The following is a 25,769-nucleotide window of genomic DNA, read 5'->3' on the forward strand; positions in this document are numbered from 1 at the left end:
ATTTCAGTCGAATTCTTTGCTACCGTTGCTTCGTTATTTGGGCAGACTGTTATTTTTTTTATTATAAATGATCGATTCTCTTAGATGCTCTTTGGGAGTTTTTTTGTTGTTTTTTTACGTTGTAAGCCCAGAAAAAAAACCTTTTTGGGATATCTGGTTTCTTCTTGGGTTATTGGGAAGATGTTTCTCCTTTAATAATAACAAAATTAATTTTATGAACAAGAAAATTAATAAGTGAAGAAAAATTCTAAATAAAAATACTCTTTATGATTTTTATTGAAATTTTGATTAAAATGAAAAAATGAAGTATTGACTTGAGCTCTCAAAAAACATCCAAATAAATAAATTTTTAATATAAATTTTTAAAAATTTGAAAAAAAATCAAACAAAAAATTATAAAAGCAGTAAAATTACAAAAGTAAATCTAGTATTAGAAACAAACATTTTACACAATACGAAGCCGGCGTCCTGGCATAGAGGTAGCGCGTCTTCCCCGTGATCTGGGCGTCCCGGGTTCGAGTCCCGGTTTGGGCATGGTTGTTCTTCCTGTTCTATCTGTGAGATGTGTGAATGTGCCCTCCTGTAAAAAGGGGTTGTGCAAGCGAATGAGTGATGCGTGAGTAGTCAAGTCGTGCTCTTGGCCCAAGATGGCTCTATGATAAAAACAAGAGGCGCTTCCCCTTAGGCTTAAATCGGCTGTCTTCGAACAGCGGGCTTGTCCGTGGCAAGTGTCATAAGAAACAGCAACAACAACACAATACGAATGCTATCCAAATACCACGTGCCAGTATGATTTTAATATATTTCTCATTACCGAATATAAGAAGTGGATATGAAATCAATAAAATCTATGACCCAATAATGTCTTATTCATCACTGTAAAATGTGCATTAATTAAGAAAAAAGATGTTAAAAATAAAATAGAAGTATAATAAAAACACAAACACCTGTATGAAAGAGTGTTTGTAATTTTATATAGTGTAATATATATAATAATAATATATAATAGAATAATGTATAGCAAATAATATATAATAGAATTATATCTCATATTTTATATTTAAATATACAGAAGTTTCAACAGATGACTTATCACTTTAGAAAATTGGAAAATCTTTGCAAATAAATATTGGGATACAAATACATATATTTAAATAATAGATTTTTCTTTACAGGATTTGGCAGAGGCATCGTGGTGGCCACAGGGGATCGTACAGTCGTTGGAAAAATTGCAAGACTGACTGTCATTCTGGACAGCGATATCAAACCACCTCTTGCTTACGAAATAAGGATTTATGATAAATATGTTGCTGTTTTCGTAACTCTGGTCACTGCAGTATTCTGTGTGTGGGTGACACTCGGCAAATACAGCTTATCAGATCTTTTAATTAATGCCATCACAACAATTGCGAGTAACGTACCCGAAGGACTGATACCAACTATAGGAGTAAGTTCTTCTAATCTCAACAAAAATTTCCACTTAGCAATTTTTTTTTAAAAAAAAATGAATAAGATTGCTTGCTTTTTTTCTAGAAATTTCATTCCAAAATTCAATTCCAAGATAGTATTTCACTCATACAGATATGAGTCCATTTAAAAACAAGAAGTCAAGATACTTAGAGAAATGTTATTTCACAAACTGAGAGCTGATTACCATCATCAAAGATTGAACTAGCCCTAAAGCACAAATAATCTTTTTAATTATTTATCTTGTATATATTCAACATCTGCAATAAGCTAATACCTAATAAAATTGTTTCTTTTATTTCGTTTATATTTTGTTTACTAGTCTGTGGTAGCTTCCTCTGTGGAGTTGAAAGATCTCAGATTTAAACCTAATTGTTAAGAAAACGTTGTGTTTTGTTTTGTTTTTGTGGCAACGAATCTTTTTTTTCTAGTGCGTTCGAAATATGTTGCCTGAAATCAAACGTTCAAATTTGGTCATAGCGAGGAAATCTGTAAAGATTGTATTGATTCAGATGATGTTCTTGTCATCTGCCTGCAATTAAAAAAAAACGAGATGTATCGAAATAGTTCTCCTGTATCTTAACTCCTTTTAATTACAAAAAAACCACACCTTGAAACTTATATCGCAAACTGTAAATCTGAAGTCATAAATTATTTTGGTGTCAAATGCTCTTTTCTTGAAATTACTTCTAATTTCTTATTTAGTCGTATTTGTCAACAATTGTCCAATCAAGATGAAAATAGCCCATGAAAACGAACGCGCAAAGAAAATATAGACAACGAATCCTTAAGAAATGCACACCTAGTTGAAATAAATGAAACATTTTACTGATTCAATTTTTTTAATAGGTAATCATAAATGCCATCCTCTATAATAATAAATATTTAGAAGTAATATGTGGAATGAAATATGTGGAATGAAATATTAATACTAAAACTTTCAGAGATGTTACATATATTGCTAGTAGCAATTATTTTCTGGATTCTAAGCGTTTGACGGGATTGGTGGCACTTTCACAAATTTATTTCTTTAGTGTGCCCTCAGGAGAAAAGCAATCCATATATATATCTGTTCTGTAACAAAACGACAGATCTGAACAGTATATTCCAATGGAAATTTCCAGCTAATGTCGTCGTTAAAAAGAAATCATCTTCAAAATCTGTGTCTCCCATCAGGGCTGATTTTCTTTTACTGCACATTTACTATAAGATATTTTAAAATCGCCTCTTATGTAGGTTTTTTTATGCATTTTGGATAAAAGTAAAAGAAAGTTATAACAAACAATATTATTTAAAATTAATTGAATACTTCCACATCACAATAAGCAATCTTTCTTTTCTTCCCAGGTAATATTAACTGTTATGGTGAAGAGACTTGGAAAAAATCGATGTCTCATGAAAAACTTGATGACCTTAGATACCCTTGGTTTGACTTCAACAGTCATCTTGCGAACCAAGTCTCTCACAACAAAAGAGATGATAGTGTCTCATCTTTGGATGGACGATAAAATATATACTGTCTCTGAAAACGAGGATGACCCAGGTAAAAATTCGAAAAATCCTGGAATATTCCCTCTTCGATTTTGTTGTGTACTATTACTTAAAGAAGAATTATAACGACAAATTTTGCCTCTAACTTCTTACGAGATATTATTTTGCTTTTGTAATGAGGAATAGAAATGAGAAACGTACAATCACATGATAATTTATTGGCGAAAAGTACATAATTATGATAGTTTTATGATAGGTAGGTATGTTTGTACCCCCATATTGCTATTGCATTAAAAAAATTTAGTTTTTTGGTGACGCCAATTTTATTTCCCTTATCTTATTTTAAAATTAATAGCTTTTTAATTTTTAATATAATCTGTAAAAATTGTTATTTTTACAATAAAAATGTAACCAATATTTTTATTTCATCAGATCTATCAGTCTCTAGTTTGTACCAATAAAGTTCGTTATGATAAAAAAAATATACATATTCTTTGGACTTTGATTTCAAAGTCCTATTAGTATAACTCTTGGGCGATTAATCTCTGGGATGAGGTTAACACCTAAATACCAGAAAGCCGAATGTACATTTTGGACATTTTTTAAGCCAAAATTTAAAGGCATAGCTGCAATTGTAGTCTCAAAATTACATTTTAAATTTCCTTATTTGAGTCATTGCATTTTTGCGTTATCTCGTTGGCATGATTGTGAAAATTTCAAACATACAGACAGTCTACTCCTTATCCGTTGTGACACCAAATTTGATATAAATCTACACTTTAAATGCTAAATCTGTATAACAAATTTTATTCATCTAGCTTTCTGGTTTTTGTAGTTACAGTGTTGAATTATATTCGGACAATTAGACAGAAATATTTCTTCAAAGTTGATTTCCTTCATAATTTGCTAGATATCTACAAAAAGTCCTATACCAAATTTTATCCTTGTAGCTCAAACCGTTTTTGAGTTATCACGTTCAGAGGCAGATAGTCATAATGCCTGTGTGTTTGGAGGTCTGAAACAAAGAAATTCATCCAGAATACGAGTTAAAAAATTTTGATGATTACAATACTTTCTGTTAGTGCACGAAAAAACAAAATGCATTCCAATTATTTTCTAAGCATATGAATGGGTTCTAAGTATGTGCAGCCCACAAACTCATCTCTTTATTCATTTTTTCAGTCAAGGCGGAATACCTGTCGGCCAAGTCCTTTTCCGATTTTTCTAGAGGAGCCATTTTGAGTAACTGTGCGGAATCTCCCTATAAAAATCCGGAAAACACTTCCGTAAAGAGGTAAAGTAAGTTGTTTTGCAGACTATATCCTTCAGTAATGGTAAATAAAAAACTGCAATATGCGACTACAAAGACTTATCACAAATATAGGAAGAAACCGCCGGCAGAATTTTTGAAGCAAATGTTTTATTTTAAATACAAAGGTACTCGTGCACTGAAAATGGTCAAATATAAGGAAATAATCCGTATCGTTCTTGGTATTGTTAAAAATATTGCAACAAGATTTCGAAATGGACTGTGAGTTATTTATCCTATTCATCTTTTCTTTTTGAAGAATTTTAATCTTTCCATGGGTTCTAAACTTATTGAGTAAATAGTAGCAGGGCTATGAATATTATTTACGCATGGAAAAGATTAAGGCAAAAATGTAAGAATAACAACTGAATATAGCCAAAACTTCCGCCTCGAAAATATGCCACTAATTTATTTTTTGTGTTAGGAAATAATCTGTTATTTACTTAAAATGAATGTACAGCCGTTACTTCAAAACAAGTTAACAAATATTCTCATCGAATTATTTTAATATTATAGCATTTAATTTGTAAATAGCAATAAAATTCTCTGATGTATTCATTTTCTATAGATATTAATTTTAATATGTACCAGCAAGGATTAAATTAGATATTAGATTTAAATATTGAATCTTGTGTGTGTGCGCGCTCGCGCGCGTAAGAAAACAAAAAATTATTTTTAAATCAATCTTTCTTAAAATTCGTAATGGGAATAATTTACTCTTAAAAGTTTAAATGCTACATTTAAAGCAATAATTTAATTTCTTTTTGTGTTCACACAAGCGAATAATTGACATAAACTTTAAATGTATTTAAACACATAATTCGACTAAACTGCACTTAGCATGGCGAAAGTACATAACAGCAATTTTATTGGTTTAAGTTGTTTCCAGATATTTGTCCAAAATATAACTCCAAATATAATCCACTTTGAAAAATTTCCGGATAAGGAGTAGAAGTTGAAATTATGTTTTTTCATACTTATATAAAAATCTAAATTTGTGTGCAAAAGTTAAAATTATGTTTATGTGTATCAAATATATCTATAAAAGGAGTTGTCGAAAGCTATGATAGTTTACGTCGATCAGAAGTAAGTTTTTAAAAAGTGTAAATTTAAAAAAAAAAATTTCACTTTTGTAAAAATTAAAACGAAATTTCAGAATTCCACTATTGTACGAGTTATATGGAAGGAGATAACTTATGCAAATTTTAAATCGATATCTGCAATTTTTTATAGAAATTCTACAAACGCTTCGGGAAATACTTGTACTATTTATCTGAATATGGATAGAAAATAATCACTATTTTGAAAATGTTATTCTACAGTTTTAAGTAGCATGATAGTGGCAGACTTTCGAGAAAAGGATAAATGTGAATAAAACAAAATTTGAAAAAGTAAAAAAAAAAAAAAAAAAAAAAAACCTGACTTTGTGAAAATTTGTTCTCAAAAATAGTAATGGTAACTGCAAACGTAACGGTCATCGAAAAATGAAGCAAGCTTATTTTTTTTTTCTATCTACCAGTTTTCTGGAATTCATTAGCTAGATTTAGTTTAGTTTAGTTGTATTATCGTCCGTTGTAAAGCAATACTAGGGCTATTTCGGACGAACCTCGTGATTTTGAACCGCGGTCAGATGACGAGGACGACACCTGAGTTGGCACACCCTCTCCACACCACACCAGCAGGAGGACGTTTGGCCAGACTGATTTAACGTGCAACAGACCCCTTACAGGACAATTCTTTGGTGGAATCGGGTTTCGAACCTGAAACCATATGGCTCACGAGCCGAGACCTTACCACCAGGCCACCGCGGCCCTCAGCTAGATTTGGATGAGCTTGCACCAGATATATTATAACCAGTCAGATATCAGCGACCATAGAAATAAAAATCAAAAAACAGTAAGTGAATTTATTCTACTGATCCTTTCAAGTGGTCGTCAGTAAATTCAATATTTAGATATTGTCTATTGTTATATATTAACATGGTACACTATTAAATTTCAACTATAATTGTTTATTGAAAAAGGTTAATATTCCATTAGTTGGGGCACAATTTTATTCGAAACTTCGATCATTATTCAACATGCTGAATCACTAAGCTGCACAGATATTTATCGGAAATTACCACTGATAATGAATCTGTCATACTAAGAATGGAATTTCATCCTCCCAAAAATAATTAATGTGACGATTGGTGCTCCTATCATCGAATCGTTTATTTCAAAATTGATCATACCATTTCAGTTTAAGCCACAGTTAACACCCTAAATTAATATTCCTGAGGGAAGAAGTATTAGATTTTACCTCAAGGCAAGTCCATTTATGTAAATCCAGATGTCATTTAAAATCTGATTACAAATGTGCTTGACTGTATGAATGCCATGAAGATGCCAGTTATATCACTATAGTATTATTTTATTGCTGTTCCTGGACTGCTGTCAGCAGCAGGATTACTTGCAATACAAGCAAGAATACAATTTCCTATTTCGCTTGTACCACTTCTCATCTTTCCCGAAAAATTTAAGACCTGCAAATTTGTAATCGCTGAACGATTCTTTAAAATTGACTCTTAATAAAAAGCCAGAAATGCAAAAAGTAACATACGTATCTTGATGCACGTGGAAGCTCGGAAAAGCAGAAGTGCTTGAAGTATTATCCTCATCATTCGAACTAAATTCAAAATCTTGATAACTCTTGATCAAAAATTAGGATTTTGTGTCAATTCGAAACAGAATATTAGACTCATTAATTTTACTTTAAGTCAAATTTCTGGATTCTGACATCGAAATCAAACAATAACATTTTTCACAACAATATTTGCAAAGGATTAAAGTTTGTATTTTTTTTTAAAATTTCATCATTAGCTGTAGTTTTGAAATTATCTATCAGAAGTTTTATCTATCTTTTAAAGCATTCTGAAACTTTTCTTTCGTTAATTTATATTTTTAATGATTTAAAAATTTCTTAACTTCTTCATGGAAGGATTTTACATTTTAAAATAAAGGGAGTTTATATTCCTAAACTTTTTCGCATATTCTATGATAAAGTTGTTATTCCGTCAATTTGGCATAAAAATTATAGACCTTAAAAAACCAGTAAATGTCAGAAATATTCAGATTTTTAATTTTTAAGATCCACGCGTGAACGTTTTGTGTTTTGTAGCATTTTGTAATCATTACGAAGCATTGTCGATAGACTGAACCTAAGTTTCATTCGGATCTATAGTTTTAGAAATGCGATCGCATACTGGAAATCATTCAGCTAAGTTGTTTCATTTATCAGTTACTGTGTTTATATGTATGCTAATGTACAGACTGACAAACGGCCCAACAACCGATATAGTACAAAACCTGATACAGATCTGCTAAAATTAGGGACTTAAGTCTAATCCGTATACCACTTTACGTTTCGTAGTTATTTTTGGTCACCTTCTTTCAGATGAAGAGAGATATTGTCGATAAATTTCTTTCGAAATTTGATAGATTTATATAAATTTAGTTTTTATTTTATGTAAATTTAGTTATAATATCAAGTTTCATTTACGTAGTTAAAATAGTTTTTGAGTTATGTTCACTGAAAGGTAGACAGATAAATAGACATGATTCCAAAAACGTGTTTTGCAGACTCGGGAAGTTCTGAAATATTTGAAAAGCTTGGATTAATTTTTTTGACCATTACAACATTTTCTCATACTTTTCTTTTTCTATGAGAGAAAGTAGAAAAGAGCACATAATGTTTATTGTTCTTCAATAATTTTTTCTAAAATTTTAACTTTATTACATAATAACTTAATTATTATGTAAGAAACATCCATTAAATCTCTCCGTCAAGGTCAGGAATGGTGCCAAAGGCGAAAGTGAGTGTCATATTTCAAGCGCAATCTTTCGACATTTCCCGTGAAATGCGGTTTCTGAAATACGCGCAATGTGAAACGATAAAGAATAAATTCATTTAAAATAGTTTTAAGTCTATGGAGCAATAACTTGTCTTCTCTATCAAAGGAATTCATAGACGCATGCATTGAATTCTGTACATCAACATAAAAATAACTTTGCTCTTATTTCGTAATAAAAGTATAGGACATGTCTCAAAAATTAGACGGAAAGCATAAAAATGAATTTCGCCATCTTTATTATTTTCATTACTTTTTATTGTAAATTCAGCTTGAAATGTCTTCAAAAAATAAAATCTGCTTTAACAAGTTTAGTAACATAACTTTGATCTTTAATCAAAAAACAAAACTTTTTATATTATAACTGCTTTTTCTAAACATTTATAGCCATTGTACCCACAGCTTCACTTCCATTTTTTAGCATATACACAGTGTCTCAAAAGAGTAGAAAAAGCGATTATTTTCCAGAGTATCGAACCTAGACATATTTTTCCAATCGTAAAATTTCATTAAATAAGGAGATCAAATTTTATGAATACATTTTTACTTCGATGGAGTTTAATTATAAAAAGTGTAAAAGATTAAATTCTTATATAGATACGTTTGTACAAATTAAACAAATTAAAAAGTTTGTGCAATTATGTCAATAAGTAAGACATTTTCTTTTCACATTCATCTATGCACATATAGAATTTTCATTTTTATGTACAAAATATTCGTAAATTGTAGATAATTTTGCCTAAATTTTGAAAGCTTATCACATATTTACATGAAGACATTTGCTTTATAAAAGCGAACTTATTCAACAAAATATTAAACTTTCCCAAGGAATATTATATTTTAATAAAGAAAAATGTTTTGAAATGTTAATGATTTCGAACTTTTATGCTGACGTAGCTGAAAACGAATACCAAAGCAGTTTTCAAAACTCTTCGAGGAAGTGTATTTACAAAATATTGCAGCGATTTCACAACTTCGTGATAGAATGGTGGCGGAAGGAGAGGGGTCATACAAGTGAAACAAAAGTGACATTTTGGATTATTTTTCAAGTAATTTATGTTATTGCTCGAATAATCAATTCAAAACTTAACATTCCTTAATATTATTTCATGCAGAAACTAATTAAACATAATAGCAAGCATCCATGCAATGTTCTTAGCCTCTATGATAATAAGATAATGACCGAATTCTAGAGTCTTGAAATGGGGTTCTACTTCATGTAGAATCCAATCCTCCTGCCTCGAGAAATATAATTTGGACAGTCTAATGTTGTTTTAATTGAGATGAAGATATCAATTGCCAAAGCTATCACTTTTGGAACGATGAATATCCATTTTTCGCACAAGAAGTTCATCATCAAATGCAATTTTGTATAAATATGTTGTGGAATGGTTCAAATGGTAATGGAATGTTATTTGATTCTACTCTGTACAGTAACACACTGTGGATGTAGTCGATGCATTCGGTAATTTTTTTATGTAATTATATCTAATTTGCTGTATTGCTTTTGGTAGTACTTCTATACGTATTGTTGTAATTAATTGGTGTACTTCTACCACATGTCAGTTAATACAGAGCTCTCTGAATGATTACAAGGACCTGGTGAATTTCCCTCAAGATCTCAAGATCGATTGAATTGATGCTTATTGATTTTTATTTATGGGCTTGCCGATGCTCTTCTTTATATAAGAAGCCTCCAGAAGACGAGACAAATTTTTGTTGACAAATTCAAGAAGTCTTGATGTCCCAAACCATGCTTGATTTTTTTACTAAAATGGCCGATCTAATCCTAATATCAAGAACTCAGACCTATTTGACTTCCATTCATTTCGACATTGACTGTCCTTGTCTTTCTAGATCAGATGTCTTGTTATTCTTATATATCTAGAAGTTTACGCTTATCCTTTCAGGAAAAAAATGTGCTTTCGCGTGCAAAAAAAAACCGTGTCTGCCGCTTTAAAATAGGCTGTCAGTACTGATTGTTACAGAAGTCCCCTATCAAGGAACGCATGTAAAACTTTTCTATCAACTCTAACTCCAAGCGTCAGGGGATTTATATTTTCTAAACTCTACTGTTGTTGGCTTTGAAAAGTTTATTTTTAGATTTGGTCTCATTGATTCAATCTTTAAGCGCAACGATTTTTATTTTAGCAGAGCGACGTGTTTTTATTAATATCTTTCCTTTAACATAAACACATCAAGCTGATACGAAATTCATCTTATTTTGCTAAGGTACAAAAAATTTAACATATGATAAGAAAACGAGATCATTTTGTCTGATTTAAAGCATCAACTTTTTTTTCTTTAAACTGTCGTGTATATCAACCATTAAAAAATATAATTTATAGTAATATGTAATTATGAATGCTTTTTATATGCATTTTAATCTTATTCGAATATATTTTACTTTGCAATTTTTGAAAAATAATATAAAATTTCACATTTCAAATCCTCACAGAATTTCAGCTTTAGATTATATACAAACTTTTATTGCTCCTTTCAATAACTCAGACGAAGCTCTTTTTTCTTTCCAGGCAATGTGAAGAAGTGGATAATGCTATTCTAGCATTCATGGAAAAAACTGTTGGAAATGTGATGGAATACCGAAGAAAGAATGAAAGAGTTCTTTCTTATCCATTCAACGCAAAAAGTAGTTACAGTGTAAGGGTCTTTCAACAAAATTCTTTACGTCCGTTTAAATGATTTTGCAGTTATTTAAGGCTCCATTCATTGACATTTTGCAGTATGAGACGGGAAAAAATGAAGGATGGGTAGATAGGAAAAGTGAAAATAATATAAAAGTCTCTTTCGGCCTATAAAGAACATATCCGATGATGCATTCATTACTTCAATTTATTTTTGTGGATTTTTTTTTCTGGAATAAGAAAAGATATTTTATTTTTTCAGACATATAATACCTATTTTTTTATCGCTTGTGAAATAATTTTGAGATTTAATATACATTTCTGAAATTACAAAAGAAATGCTTTACGAGAAGTGTTTATAAAAAATATTAATTGATATTTTAATGATATTAATTGCTATTTTAACTCATATATGAAGAATATAAGCGAGATGGTACGCTGTGATAAATTTTAATACTTTCTAAGTTCTTCCTAAATATTTAAACAAATTTGATTCCGTTCAAACTATTATCGCTTTTAATAATAATATTATACTTAAATCAAAGGCAAAAAACATTTATTTAATTCTAAGAGATACAGAAATAAGTAATTTCAAATCATACCGATTGTAATTCTTGCAAATTGAAAACTGATTAACGTATTTGAAGAAAAATTAATTTAAAATTAACATCTGAGCTTAATAATCTGTGCCATAAAATAATTTATTTACGAGGGAAAGTGATGAGGCTTAGCTTCAAGACATGATTTAGCCCGCTGAAGTATTCTATATATTTTCAACTTGATTTGTTTGTCTAGACTTATATATTAATCACCTCGTACAATTAAAATATCCTCCTGCCAAAATATGTATTTGTCGACATAACGTCTCTGGTTATTCTTGTGTTATATTCCAAGAATGTATTTTTCAACACAAAAAGTCGGAGACATTAACTAGATGAAATTGCGGGAAGATTTAGCTCGTCATTGATGCCATACGTCAGAGAGATAATTCCCCCTCCTAGTTGAATCTCATAGTAACAAGTTCTTTGATGGGTGAAAGTGAAATATCTCTTCAATATCTTTAATGATTTTATGTCCGAATTTTCTATTTCGTCTTTTTAGTTGTGACATTTCAGTTTGCTCGGTTTTGATAAAGTTAGGAACACAATTTTTTACTCTGATTGATTCTTAACTGTAAAAAAGTTTTAATTTGCTGCATTATTCCTTGTTATTTGTTTTAAAAAATCATGCCTACATGGGCTATTTTTCCTTTATTATTCATATTTGTATCTTATTTTTGAACGTCAAGAATATCTGTTATAACAAATGATTATTTATAAATGGGAGAGTATGTGTCGTTCAAAAATTACTGCGAAAATGTAAAAATGTTGAATGTTTTCTGAATGTCAAAAAAGAACTACTAAAGTTGTACTTTGAACAATTGTCGAGTTTGTCGTCATTCCGATAATTATCATTCTTTTTGCGTTATATAGAAATATTCTTTTGAAATATTTTAGTGTAAATAATAAATTTTTACAGGAAGAAAATCACGGAGAATAGCTCTTTCTTATAACCTTGCAGTACAGAACCATTTATCAAGAGAATAGCTATATTTTTTTATAAAACATGATGCGAACTATTCTTTCAATCTTCCAAAAATTCGTTTTAAAACAAGATATCAGTTGATCTTTGTAATCCATTGTCCTAACCTACAATTTTATTTTAAAATCGTTTGTACGCGCTACTATGGTAATACTAGATCTCCCTTGAAAAAAATGAGTAAGAATAGTCATCATTTCCTCCACTTTGTTATTTATAAAAAATAGCGGTTTCAGAATATCAGAAAAGATACTATTTAGAGATAATAATTCTTTGAGATGGATTATATTTCTTTTCCTCAGAAGTCTAACAGTCTTATGTCAGTGAAAAAGCTTCATTGTATCTATTTCTTGTCAGTTCACAGTTAACACTAAAAAAAAAGCACAGAACAAAATGATTATCAGTTGTGATAACCATTTTGTTCTGCTATAATACTGCGTGAAAATGATTTTCAAATGCAATCCAATGTTCCAGTTCTATTCAATCGATTTTCGTCTATTCGGCACGCTTGTTTAGACAAAGCATCATAAAAGAGTCAAAATAATAACTCGCTAACTTTCAAACGAGTTAACTTTGCTCTTTCTCCAGTTGTCTCCTTACCAGTTTCTCCTTTGCTTTGCTCCAGTGTCCTCTTACAAAAAATAAGAGCAAATGTTGTTTCTTTGTTTAAGCTTACAACTGTTAATTCTGTCTTAATGAGTTTAACAAAAGCAGCAAAATTGCGCTTTGCAGTAATCATCTTAATCATTTCATGTTGCTTATATAATGGGTTGTTTTTATTGTGATTAACGAAAGAAAGTCATTGAGAATGCAAGGATCAAAGAAATAAAAAATATATAGTTTATTCTGTTTAGCATATATTATAAACTTATATGAATTATTCCGTTTTTTCTTTGGTTTACATTTTTTTATTCTTTTGCTTTATTATATTTTGTTATATATTTTTTAATTTAAAAAAATTGTAATTATCAGTTTTGAAATAACCGTACGAACTTTCTTCCTCTGTATTAACTATATAGTTTAAAAACTGATAGTTATTTCGTCAAAAAGGAAACAAATGCAAAGAAATACGATTAAAGTAAAGTTGGTTCAAATTTCCATTCATTCCAACACGCTGATAGTTTTACAAAAAAAACCTTCCTAAATAAACGGCTCGAGAAAAAAAAAATTTCGATCGATCCACTTTATGTATTTTTAAGGACTTCATAAACTGCAAAAACTTTTAAATTGGAAAGTATTTTAGTAGTTGCGCTCGAAAGCTTCACATTTTGAAAGAAGCTGTCGATTCCAGGTAACAATACATAGATTCACTTGCAACGATGCACCGAGCGAATACGTCGCCTTCATAAAAGGCTCTCCCGAAATTCTCTGGCAAAGAAGTTCGTCCCTTCTTCTGCGCGGCGGTTTTGTGGAGATTGATGAAAATTTAAAGGAGAAGTTTTGGAGGGCTTTCAAAGAATTTGGAAGACTTGCCGAGATTGTTGTTGGTAAGTCTCTCTCGCATTATTTTATACTACAGAAGGCTCCTTAATTTTTTGATACATAAATAATAAATGGATGAAATCTCGAAACACCCTTTTAATCTTGAATTTATTGTAGAAATCATCAAACAGCTTTGCTTTTTTCAGATAATTTCAAAATATGGTTTGAAATCAATTTCTCTTGATGTATTCCATTTTCTTTCTTTTGTCACAAGAAATAAATCCAACCTTCACACATCAGATAGCACAATATACTAATAGTATAATTGAGTAAAGAATTGTTGGAGGACGGAGAGATTTAGTCACAAAAAGAGTGGAATTCCTATAGTTCATTGATCAGTTCATACGCAGAAAAAATAACTTTCTTGATCTATAGAACAGCAAAATTCCGATAACCGTCAAAAATGGAATTATGATAAGCAATAATAATCACGCAGTATGATTAACAATATTAGATATATTTTTTTTTATTTCTTATCTGCGCCATTCAGTAAAAAACATTCTACCAATATTTGGCTTCTTTATTCATGTACTAGTATCCCAAGACTGGACAGATCCTTACTAGTACCATAAAATCAATATTTTCTTTTGATCTATGGAGTAAAATGGCAGATAAAATTTCCATATGAAGCTTATGAGTAGAACTTCACTTTCGCCTTACACAGAAGAAATGATTTGATATGTGATATTTATATCAAGTTGAATCACCGTTAAAAAGTTTCATGAGAAAACAAGTACATGAAGCCAATATATCATAGAAGTGAAAATAAACGTTGTTGAACGGCGTTTATATCAAGTTAACAAAACTAATCTATAACATTTTATCAGTTTAAAAATTTACACTAATTTCTGAAATAATTGGTTTAAACTACCTGAAATTAAATTTATTTTGTACTTTTCCATTTCGTCGGAGCAAACGATGAAGTCGTCAAAAATGATATAATTAATGATACAAACAAAATATCACAGAACTATCATTTTTTTTTCGCCAATAAAGTCTGTTTGACGGTATTTGCGCCGGCGAAATAGAAAAGTTTCGATTATTTTTATACTTTAATATTAAACAATTTCATTATCATATTGGATGGAAAAACCTGATTTTATACTTAAGTTGCATAAAGATGTAGGAAGAGGTTTTATGAAATTAAAAATGGGAAAAAGATTATTAACTGAAAAATTCGGTGCATTCAACTCGGTTAATATGAACTCTAAATTGACTGGAAGTGCCTATGCATGCATATTTCACGAAAAAGGCGTTCTCATCACTTCCGTTTATGTTATTAAATAAAAGAGCTGATTCAATTTAAGTGCTTTTTTTCTAGTAAAATGAAACAGAATTGAACTCCTTTTTTTGGATAACTTTTGTCTGGAGGCCTTAGAATTAATATCCTCTGTCATGCATTAATTTTTTCTATCTTAAATGCATATATTTATGATAAACAAGGGCAATTTCTTTTCCTGAAAGAAATTGCAAATATCAAATGGGCCACATGAAAACTTATGTTTATTCACGGAATACTTTAATTTTCTTAAAACGTAAGCTGCGGGACAGCTTCTTTAAATAAATTAGAAACTTAACTTTAATATGAAAATATTGTGCTGGATCAGTGTTTCACACTGTGTAAAAGGTTTTCGCATTCTCTTGGCCACTTGAAGGCAGCTATAAAAGTAATCATTATAGCCATAGAAATAAATGAAGCAAAAACAAACTATGAAATATCAATTTTGGAGTATTAAAAAATGTCTAAATTTAATTATTCAATGATGTTCAGTTAATGGTCATTTGTTTAACATTAAAATAATTTATGGTTTATTATACTGCTTAAAACCGTTATTTAAAAACAGCAACAATATCAAAAATTTAATACGACTACTTTAAATGTTGCTCATTTGTTTATACAACTTAAATAATAGAGATAAGTCCAGCTAGAGTACAAACGAATAGTTATTTTTTTAAATTACTTGATAACTTTTCCTTTTAGAATTACACTGAATTATCTGTATTACTGTCAAATAACTTCTTAATTAGGTATATATATAAGCTTCTTAAATAATAAATCATTAATAATTAGGTATGATATGCTGGATTATTCTGAAGAATACCGACAAACTTACAGGGCAGGTTCTTAATGTGCTTAGTGAGTACTTTTTCATATTTTTGAAGCAAAGACTCGATTTCAGAAAATTTTCAATGCAGAACTGAAATTAACTAAACATAATGAAGCAAGAGGTTATTTGAACAGCTTTCACGATATAAAAGAAACAGCAATACTCTTTTCTGTTATTCGTACCGTGTGCTAATTATTGTTTGTAAATACAGTATTAACAGAACAAATTTTCATTCCATTTGCAACTTTACCAAAATGAAAACTGGTACATGTATTCTAGAAATTCTGTAGTGTAATGTTAAGGGTTATGACTGTCACATAGTCACTATAATTGACTGTTCACCTCAGATCAAGCAATGTTTTTTAGCTATTATATATGACTCTCGCATTTGTATACTTTAAAGTAAAATACGTATTAATTTATACTTATAGGCAAAAAAGCTGTTTCAATATTTGAACCACCTTTAAAATGTATCGAAATTCATAAGAATCATCCAGAAAGTTTTCCATCAGTTATTCTACTTTTGAGGAACTGGTGATTCTTGTACTCGATACAATTAAATAAAGTAGTTGAATTTATTTTAATGCAGCGTTACTCGAATTTATTTAGGGTGAAACAAAGAACAGATACATTACTTAAGCATAAATTTGTAATTTTAAAATCATATTCCTAAACGTCTTTCTCTCGTCCCTTTGGAGCCATAATTTGATGCAAACATACAGATTTAGTGACAAGTTCGTGCACCAAATTCATGAAAGACTTAATACTTCTGAGATTGATTAAGTGTTTACTTATAAATACATAGATAGATTAAGGACAAACAGTCAAACATTTCATGATTCCATTCCTCCGGCGTCCTGGCATAGGGGTAGCACGTCTTCCCCGTGATCTGGGCGTCCCGGGTTTGAGTTCCGGTTTGGGCATGGTTGTTCTTCCGTTGTTCTATGTGTGAATGTGCCCTCCTGTAAAAATGGGTTGTGCAAGTGAATGAATGATGCGTGATAAGCAAAGTCGTATTCTTGGCCCCAGTTGGAGCTACTATAAAAACAAGAGACGCTTCCACTCAGGCTTAAATCACTGTCTTCGTAACAGCGGGTTTGTCCGTGGCAAGTGCCATAAGAAACAACAACATGATTCTATTCCAAAATTTGACATAGATATGCAATTCTGATGCTGAAACTATATTCTAAATTTCTTCCCCTGTCATTTTTCGTTTTCGAAGTATTACCCCCTTACGCCTGGGTGGACAGACAAGCAAATTTCGCAGGTATGGAGTTTCTTTAAAATTAGGTGGTAAAATATAACTAGATGCAAAATCCAAATATTAAATATCTTCTATCTAGCTCGACTCAATTTCGAGTTGTCCTATTCATAAACAAATGGAAAGGCAAGCATAATTCTTATAAGGGATTTTACGGTATTGGAAAATTTTAAGATCGAATTTTCTGTTGATTATAGTACTTTCCTTTGACATATTTTGAACTCAAGATAGTTAAAAGCATTCATTTGTTCGGCAAAGTAGTGTCGGGAAACATCATTTTAAAATCTATTAGCGTCTGGTGATCTTTCAGGTTTATGTGACTATGTATTGCCGAAAGAAGAATACGGAGAAAACGAATCTTTTGCTTCTACCAGTATCAGTCTTCCTGATAGTGGTCTCCGCTTCCTCGGTATGATATCTTTACTAGATCCTCCGGAGCAAGACAGCATCGAAACAATCGTAAAACTGCGTCAGGCTGGAATAAAAGTAAGAATTTATAAACATCCCGTCTGAGTTTCTTCGAAAATAGTATTCATTGCAATAATAATGAATTTTTCATGAGATAAACATAAAAATTTTTTTCAAGAAGGATGTTGATTTGCTACAAATAGGAATTTCTGATGGGGATAAAATTCTCAAACATATGGGAATCGTGTAAATATACAAGATAAAAAATTCATCTTTTCGTGGTAGAGGGTATTTAGAACTTCCATGCTACATTAACATCTGTAATAAAAAAAACTTTTAGACTACTATATATTTCACTACTATAAATATAAATGTTTTCACTACTATAAATGTAATATGCACAGCCATTAGGAATTGGCCGATTCTGAACTGCTTTTAATGGGAAAAGATTCTCAAGATACTTTATACAACGAAGCACACTCCAACAGCGTTATCAGGGTAATAATGATATAAAATTTAGCCGCACCTAACATATTTCGTATTCATTTGTGTCCAAGTATTAAACAGCGTTTAGTTTTGTTTAGGCAAATAGCAGCGAAATGGTTAACAAATCATCAATAATGAACAATAATAAATTGCTAATAAGCTAAAATATTACTTGATTAACTTTTTTATTGCTAAGATTCTTCAAGTTCAGATTCGTCAGAATACTGGAACATCCAAATTTCTGAATCAAAAATAATTCTCCCATCTCCCCTCAAAAACCTCACTCCCATGCTCGTAAGAGATGGATATTCAAAAGAATACCCTCTTTAATTCATGGCTATTTACAAATACCGAAAGGGGGGGGAGGAATTTCTCAATAATATCCGGATGTCAAGAGTTCTCGTCATAGTTTCCTTGAAAGGTCGTTTGGGGCCTTTCATAACTGACAGAGTTAATTGGCTTCAATCCTAAATACCTAGATGCGGATATTTAGGATGAACAGACGATCCAACGGTCCTTGTAATGTGAAATACGATTCCTATGCTCTGAATTCCTCTGCCATTTCAACCATGGTGCTCGTGGCATTAAGACAATGGTGAATAGAGCATGTTGACCTAGTGCTTTAGATAATACGATTCTCTCTTATTAGATACATGAGGAACCATTCAAATTTTTTTTTAATTTCATGATCGGATAATGGGAGGAGGCCTTGCAGCTCATAAATATTTCATACGAAAAAGTTTTGCGAAAATATACTTTCGAAAGTATACTAATCATTATTAAATACATTTATTTCGCTTTCTTTTTTTATGTTTACAAAGAGAGAACTTTTCCAAAAAAAAGTGTTCAACTACCTTGTGGTATGATTTGGAAGGATTTAGCATGTCTCTGGTAATAATAAGAGGAAATTTTAGTTTTTTTTAGAGCTTATAAGGCAATAGAGTAATATGAGTGAATTTTTGTGTCATTTTAGTCAAATCATTTGGCTAAAATTAATTTAAGGAAAAAACGATTTAAAGATTTAAAAAAAAGATAATAATTTTTAAAAAATATTCTACTTTTTAATATATTTTACTACTCATTTCCAATTTTGGGATAATTTGAAAACAAAAAGTTTTTACTCATAAATTTAATGGAACAATTAATATTATTTTTATTTATAAACATTTTTTTTGCGTATTTAGTTATTGCTTAAAAACATTCTACAAAAAAAAATTGGAAAATTCCTTTACAAAGGAAAGACTCTCAAAATATTTTTTTTAATTATCCTGATTAAAATTTAGAGGGATAATATAACTTGAAATATTAATTCTATCGATATTTTGAAAAAGAATTTCCGGGAATTAATAAAACAATTCTAACCAACGACCGTACAACAATACGATTAAATAGTTGCTAGTGCAGCCATTATTATATTATTGAGTCTTGATTCTGTATTTTAAATTTCGATATTTCCTAATAACAAGACTGAAAGCATTGTAATGAGTAAATTTTCGTTGCGTGTGTTGAATATGTTGCCGACTTTACAACACAAACAGCACTAGGACGAATTATTAAGGGATTAAAGGATGAAATATACAAGGAAATTCCTCCTCCTTACGAGAAAGTGACATTTGAATTACTGTTATTCACTGAAATTATAAGCTCTTGAAATTACAAACTCAACTTTTTTAAAAAAAATAAAGGTTCCATCCTTCAAGGTCTTTTTACGAAAATCCTTTTAAATATTATCAAATGATTTAATTTGTTTTTTTCAGCATATATTTGGTTTTGGATAGAAGTTGTAACTTCACACGAAATTATTTCAAAATGAATAATTTAGAAAAACGGATGACAGAAGTTTTTCAGAATAATTTATAGTATATCTTGTTTATCACAATCTTGCTCCGAAACGGAAGGAAGTGGATTAGAGAAGTTTTTTAAATCCGAAATAATTGCAAAATAGTCATTGAACTCTTAATAAGTGAAAGGCAGAATTTATCTTTTAACTTCCTCAAATACCCTTTTTTAAAGTCACGTGTATGTAATGACTCATATACACGTTGAAAGCAATCCCTTCTTTCTGTGCATCTGAAATAATACTGAACACATAGACTTGCCCCTCAAAGCGTTCTTCGTCAGTTTTGTCATTTCGAAATCATTGGTTGTTTATGTTAATAAAGAACATGCATTTTGAAAGATTAGCTGACAAAACTGAAGCTTGTATTCCTGCTGCGTTACCCATAGAATTCGGCATATCAAGCTATTCGTAAATTGAAAATTTTACAACTAATTGTTCTGAAAATCTTGCATTTCTGATTACATATAAAACAGTATTGCGTACGGCCACGACAACTACTTACATAAAGTTTCATGGTGCTGAACAAGTTCCGAAGCTTCTGGAAAGAATTAAGATACTATATTCAGGATAGTCATTAAAAAAATGCCGATATATGGACCTATAATGGCCAATCTGTTCAACCTATCGAGATGAAAATCCAGATGTAGTTATTCAGAGGTATAAGCTTGGGATTCTATGAACGGCAACGCAGTGGCTTTCATGATTATGGTTATAAGTACGGAAATTGTTTTTAATACGGAAAATAAGTACGGATGCTTTGTTTTTTAAGATCCTTTGCATTATTTTCATTTTTCTCGTTTTTTTTTTTTTTTTTTTTTTTTTTTTTTTTTTTTTAATTTTACATAGCAATTCCAGCACATGCATAGTTTATTTTAGTCTTGCGAGATTGAATCATTGATTGGATAAATAGGTGCAGTGGTCGGAATTTCACCACATTCTTGTGATGGTTTTCCTTCTAGACAAGGGCGGAATCCTAAACCACATTAAATCTAATCATTTCAGTTAGCTTTCATTCCCTAACCGATAATCCACTGATATGAAGAACCAGCCCTCTCGTTTCTTATTCTAAAGTTTTCAGATTCTATATAAATGCCTGTTCCCCATAATTATTCGCTATTTTTGTTTTTCAGAACTTAATTTTAAGTTTAATTGAGTCATTTTGACTAAAGTTTGATTCTTTTTATGAGTGAAAGGAATTAAAGTTTCGCTACTTGAAAGCAACGCCATATGAAGTTTTAAAAAGTTGAGTTTAAAATATCATAATATTTATAAAAATTATAAAGAAATTGTTAAAAATTATAAAAATAAAAAACAATTACAACTATATTATAAAATAAAATAATTAGTAAATAAATAACATGCAAAAAGTATTTTTTTAATTGTTTATTAATTTTATTGATAACTAGCCTCCTTGGGCGACCAGCTGGTTCGCCAGTATTATTGCTCGCTAAAATTTTCAATTAAATATTTGATGTAACTTGGTCTTATAATAGGTTTTTCAACAGAATATTTTTATTCTTCAAATGTCGATAGTTATAATAATTTGAAACCCTGGCTTATCTTCTTTGAGACAGTCGACAAAGTGATATAAAATCAGTTTTTATAGAAGAGTGATATTTAAATTTCATAAAATAATTAGTTTAGATGATGGATTTAGTTCATTGGAGTACAGCTCTTTTTATTTAAAATACTGATGTCTTAAGAATATTTGTTAAATATTATTCAAAGGATAGAGGATCTATGTAAAGATTTAAAATTCCTAATTTATCTGAGCATTACTTCAAGTTACATAAAATATAATTATTTATTTCATTCAGACCATTTTCTTAACAGATATATACACTAGTTAATAAAGGTCTATAAATTAGCTGTTCAGCTCTGATTAGAGAGGATACCCTGCATATATGAATATTTGTATGCCTTAAATAAAACTGAATTATTGAATTAATGAGATAGCTATTTTAAAATGTCACAGAAAAGTTTTTCTCACTTTAATTTTTTTATAGAAGACATTACATTTCATATTTATTTTATTTCGTACAGACACGTACTTCAAATTACACATTTCTTGGCTTAGTTTGTTATAAACGTTAATTTAATCTTTTATTTTTAATTTTTGTCAACGTGATGGCAACGCGCTGATAAAAGCTAACAAGCTAATTTTGAGCGTGCAACGTGCTCGTGCAGCTTAAATTTTATTTTATGAGAAATAAATTGTTAAAAAATATGATTAAATTATTTTTTTAAAAAAGTCAATAAAATAGAAAATTATTTATAGGTTAAAACATTAGTATCATTAAAAGGAGTATTTTTTGAACTTCAATTTGATGCAAAAATCAATTTTGTGCTGTAATATTTTCGGAAGTCATAAGGGAAAACATCGAAATTTCGCTTAATTTTTAATTTATTAAAATTCTAATTGAATATTTAAAAAAATCGCTCCGAGATGCACATTCTCGACCTCCAATGTATACATGTGCCAAATTAGGTAGCTGTAGGTCGAACGGTCTGGCTTGTAGAGCGCCAACACATACACGTTGAGCTTTATTATAAGTATAGATATAGATAATGCTAACCTAAAATTATTAATCCAACAGGTTGTGTTGGCAAGTGGAGCACATGATGCAGCAGCTATCGGTATTGCAAAAAAGTATGGATTTATTGCCGACGAACCTGCTCTGAAAACCGTGGAAGAAATAAATATTATGACTCGAAGGTCAATCAATCCAGAGTAGGTAGAGTTGCTTTCACAGTTATCTGTTTTAAAGGTTTCGCAATTTTTTATGATGCTCAGAATGATGAGAAATTATGAATCCATGAGGTAAATCATTAGCTGCTATTCTATTGAAATTAGTTTCTTCTTCAGCACATCAAATGGAAACAGAAAATCTTTTTTTAAAAATATTTTTTTAGTTCCATCTACGTTCTTCAAAAACTGCCGAAAGAATCGGCAAACAGTATGAGATCTTTTTATGAAATTCTGATATTTAAAAAAATACTGAATTGTCACGTCTTAAATCTGATTGCTTTTATTTCAAGTAGTCACTGATTTGATTCTTCGAACGAAACCAATAGCGGAATGTCGAGTTTTCTACTCAAGTCTCTATTCTATATTTACTACCTTGCAAAATCAGAATTTAAATGTAAAATAGATCACTCGTATTTTTGGACAAATGTACCATACATAATGGAATTCAAATAGTTTTTAAAGTAAATTCCAAGTGTTGTTAGGATAGCAGATATTAATAAAATTGCTGAAGTAATCTATAAAATAACATTTTATGATAGTGTCTACCTTTTGGAGATTTCTGTAGTACTCAAATGATGGCTTGTCGGTCAACGATACTACATTAACAATTGAAATCATTTCAAAAATAATTTTTTTTACGTTCGTTCTTGTTGGAATGACAGCAAATTATGAAAACCTTTTGCGCAGTTAACACAAGTAAGATTTCTAAAATAATAAGAGTTATTTATATATTATAAAAAATTGAAGTTCAAAAATACTTTCTTGAGGAAGTTATTAAGCTTATGTAACGTATAAATGATGTAGCTCAAATATTCTTCACAACCATAATTCCAGCGAACTAACTAGTCGCGCAAGACAATAAAAAAATAAGAAAGCAGGTTGTTGTTTCCTGTTTTAGTACCTGAGGCATCTTTCAGAATACCAGTTTCCAGAGCATTCTGAAGGAGTGGTACTTCCCTAGTCACATCTTAATCTCCGAATGGAGATTTCATCTGGGCATTTCGAATTTTTATTGGACTGGTTTAGTTGTTACGTTGCATTTTCGTAATTTTTTATTCTTATTTTTTAAAAGCATTATTAATTTTCTGAATAGATAATTTATTCTCGGTGTTTATCTTTTTCACATCTCGTGCGAAAAGAGACAAAAAGGGCAATGAATCGCTTATCTAGATATTGTCTGAAAAGGATGATGATTCTTATTTTCGAATCACTATAAACTTAGAAATTTAAATGAAGTACTATAAATAGTACCTATAAAAGATAACTCTGGATTTCTAGGAAAGATAACTCTGGAAAGGAGAGAGATTTAATTCTATCCAATGTTTTAGATGCGGAATTTGAAAAAATTCGCATTCATTTTATTTGTCTATTTTGTTAACATTTAATTAATTAAAAAAATTAAGCAGTAAGGGGAAGGTTGATTGAAAGTGATAAAAAGTTGGATATGTTCAATGCTGCTTGTGAATACAAAACCAAGATGCTGGCAAATATTAATTAATTAATAAGCGAATAGTCCAGTCCCTAATGCTATGCAGTTGTTTTGAGTGATTTAAGTATTAGTAGAAAAGATAATATATTAAAATAAATTATATATCCCAAGGGAGAAAGAACTTTTAACAAAATTACAATTGCTGCCGCAGTTTCAAATCTTTTAATTAAATTTAAAAGGATTCACGAAATTTCCAATGATGGGGAGTGGAGTGTCATTGTAGCGTCCGGTACCAAAAAAAGGTATTCAGTGATCAATTAATTCTCGAAGGCGAAGGATTAATTGATCGCAATCAATTAATAATTCTCGAAAACGTAAGCGTCAATTTATCAGCCTGTTTTTTTAAGAATTGATAAAGAAATTTCTTTTGAGATTTGGAGAGTGAAGGCTTGCTCTTGAATAATTAACTATTTCCTAGCGAATTAGAGCACGGTATTTAATTTCCCTTTATGTTCCTAAACACAAATTATTAAGTTACCCCTATAGATACCTATTTGTATCGAATTTACAATAAATAGGGTAGAATCTTTTCACTTTCTCGTATACAATCTGTTTATTTTCACCATATTTTTTAATCATAAAAAAATTAACTTGAGAATTTTATAAATCTTCAGACCTTTTTAAATTTGGAAAACTCTTTTTTAGCATTAAATCTATCTGTCTATGAACTCAGAAACACTTTGAATCAGACAAGTGAAATTTTGACATTAAACCAAATTATAGATTTCTACCAAAATTTGTACGAAATCTACTCAGAAGTCTGTCTTTCCAGCTATCCGAGTACAACTGAATTACTAAACGTAAAGAGCTAGATAGATAAAATTTGGTGCACTGGTTGGTTCTGTATCAAAATTAGAGTCAAATCCTTCAGGGGATTTTCTTATAGTCTTCTTCATTTTGCATTTTTATGGTTTTATTTTGATATATATTTTGTTTACTTAGAATATTTTCTACCTTTCAACATAATAAAAAAATGAATTTTTACCATTATAACATTTTTTTTTCCATAATTCATTATTTTAACTATCATGGGTCTAGGTTTAAAACAATTTCTTCAAATGCAATACCAGATAGCGCCTCTCATATGGAATTAAAATTAATTGATTAGTTCATTAATTTCCGCAAAATAATAAAGTAGTGTCTTGTCTTTAAGTATACAAAATTTCAAATATAAGGAAATATAAGGAAGTGGGCATATAAGGAAATGGGTAAAAAAATTGCTTCCAGCATTTCACCCTAGCAAATATAAAACCAGATCAGCATGTGTGGTGGTAACATTATAAGCCAATTAACAACTTCCGGAGAAGAGTATACACTTTTGTCTAGTGGCTTTGTTACTCGGCTACGAACCCTAACGTTGCGAGTTCAACTTCCGGAGAAGAGTGTACACTTTTGTCTAGTGGCTTTGTTACTCGGCTACGAACCCTAACGTTGCGAGTTCAACTTCCGGAGAAGAGTGTACACTTTTGTCTAGTGGCTTTGTTACTCGGCTACGAACCCTAACGTTGCAAGTTCAAATCTCAAACTTGCACACATGTATTGAATGAGAACCTCATTGATTCTCTTC

General features: G+C 30.2%; 1 protein-coding gene across 1 annotated transcript in view; it reads left to right on the top strand.

The window, feature by feature from the left end:
• LOC129985037 (sodium/potassium-transporting ATPase subunit alpha-2-like) overlaps positions 1-25,769 on the top strand; it is a 217,597-nt gene that overhangs the window by 157,778 nt on the left and 34,050 nt on the right. The window contains exons 22-28 of the mRNA XM_056094964.1: positions 1,176-1,447; positions 2,815-3,010; positions 4,141-4,252; positions 10,691-10,817; positions 13,671-13,866; positions 17,541-17,716; positions 22,562-22,695. Coding sequence (XP_055950939.1) covers positions 1,176-1,447; positions 2,815-3,010; positions 4,141-4,252; positions 10,691-10,817; positions 13,671-13,866; positions 17,541-17,716; positions 22,562-22,695 — 1,213 coding nt within the window. The remainder of the gene's footprint in view (positions 1-1,175; positions 1,448-2,814; positions 3,011-4,140; positions 4,253-10,690; positions 10,818-13,670; positions 13,867-17,540; positions 17,717-22,561; positions 22,696-25,769) is intronic.

Source organism: Argiope bruennichi, chromosome 9, assembly GCF_947563725.1.
Source record: "Argiope bruennichi chromosome 9, qqArgBrue1.1, whole genome shotgun sequence".
Taxonomy (NCBI): Eukaryota; Metazoa; Arthropoda; class Arachnida; order Araneae; family Araneidae; genus Argiope; species Argiope bruennichi.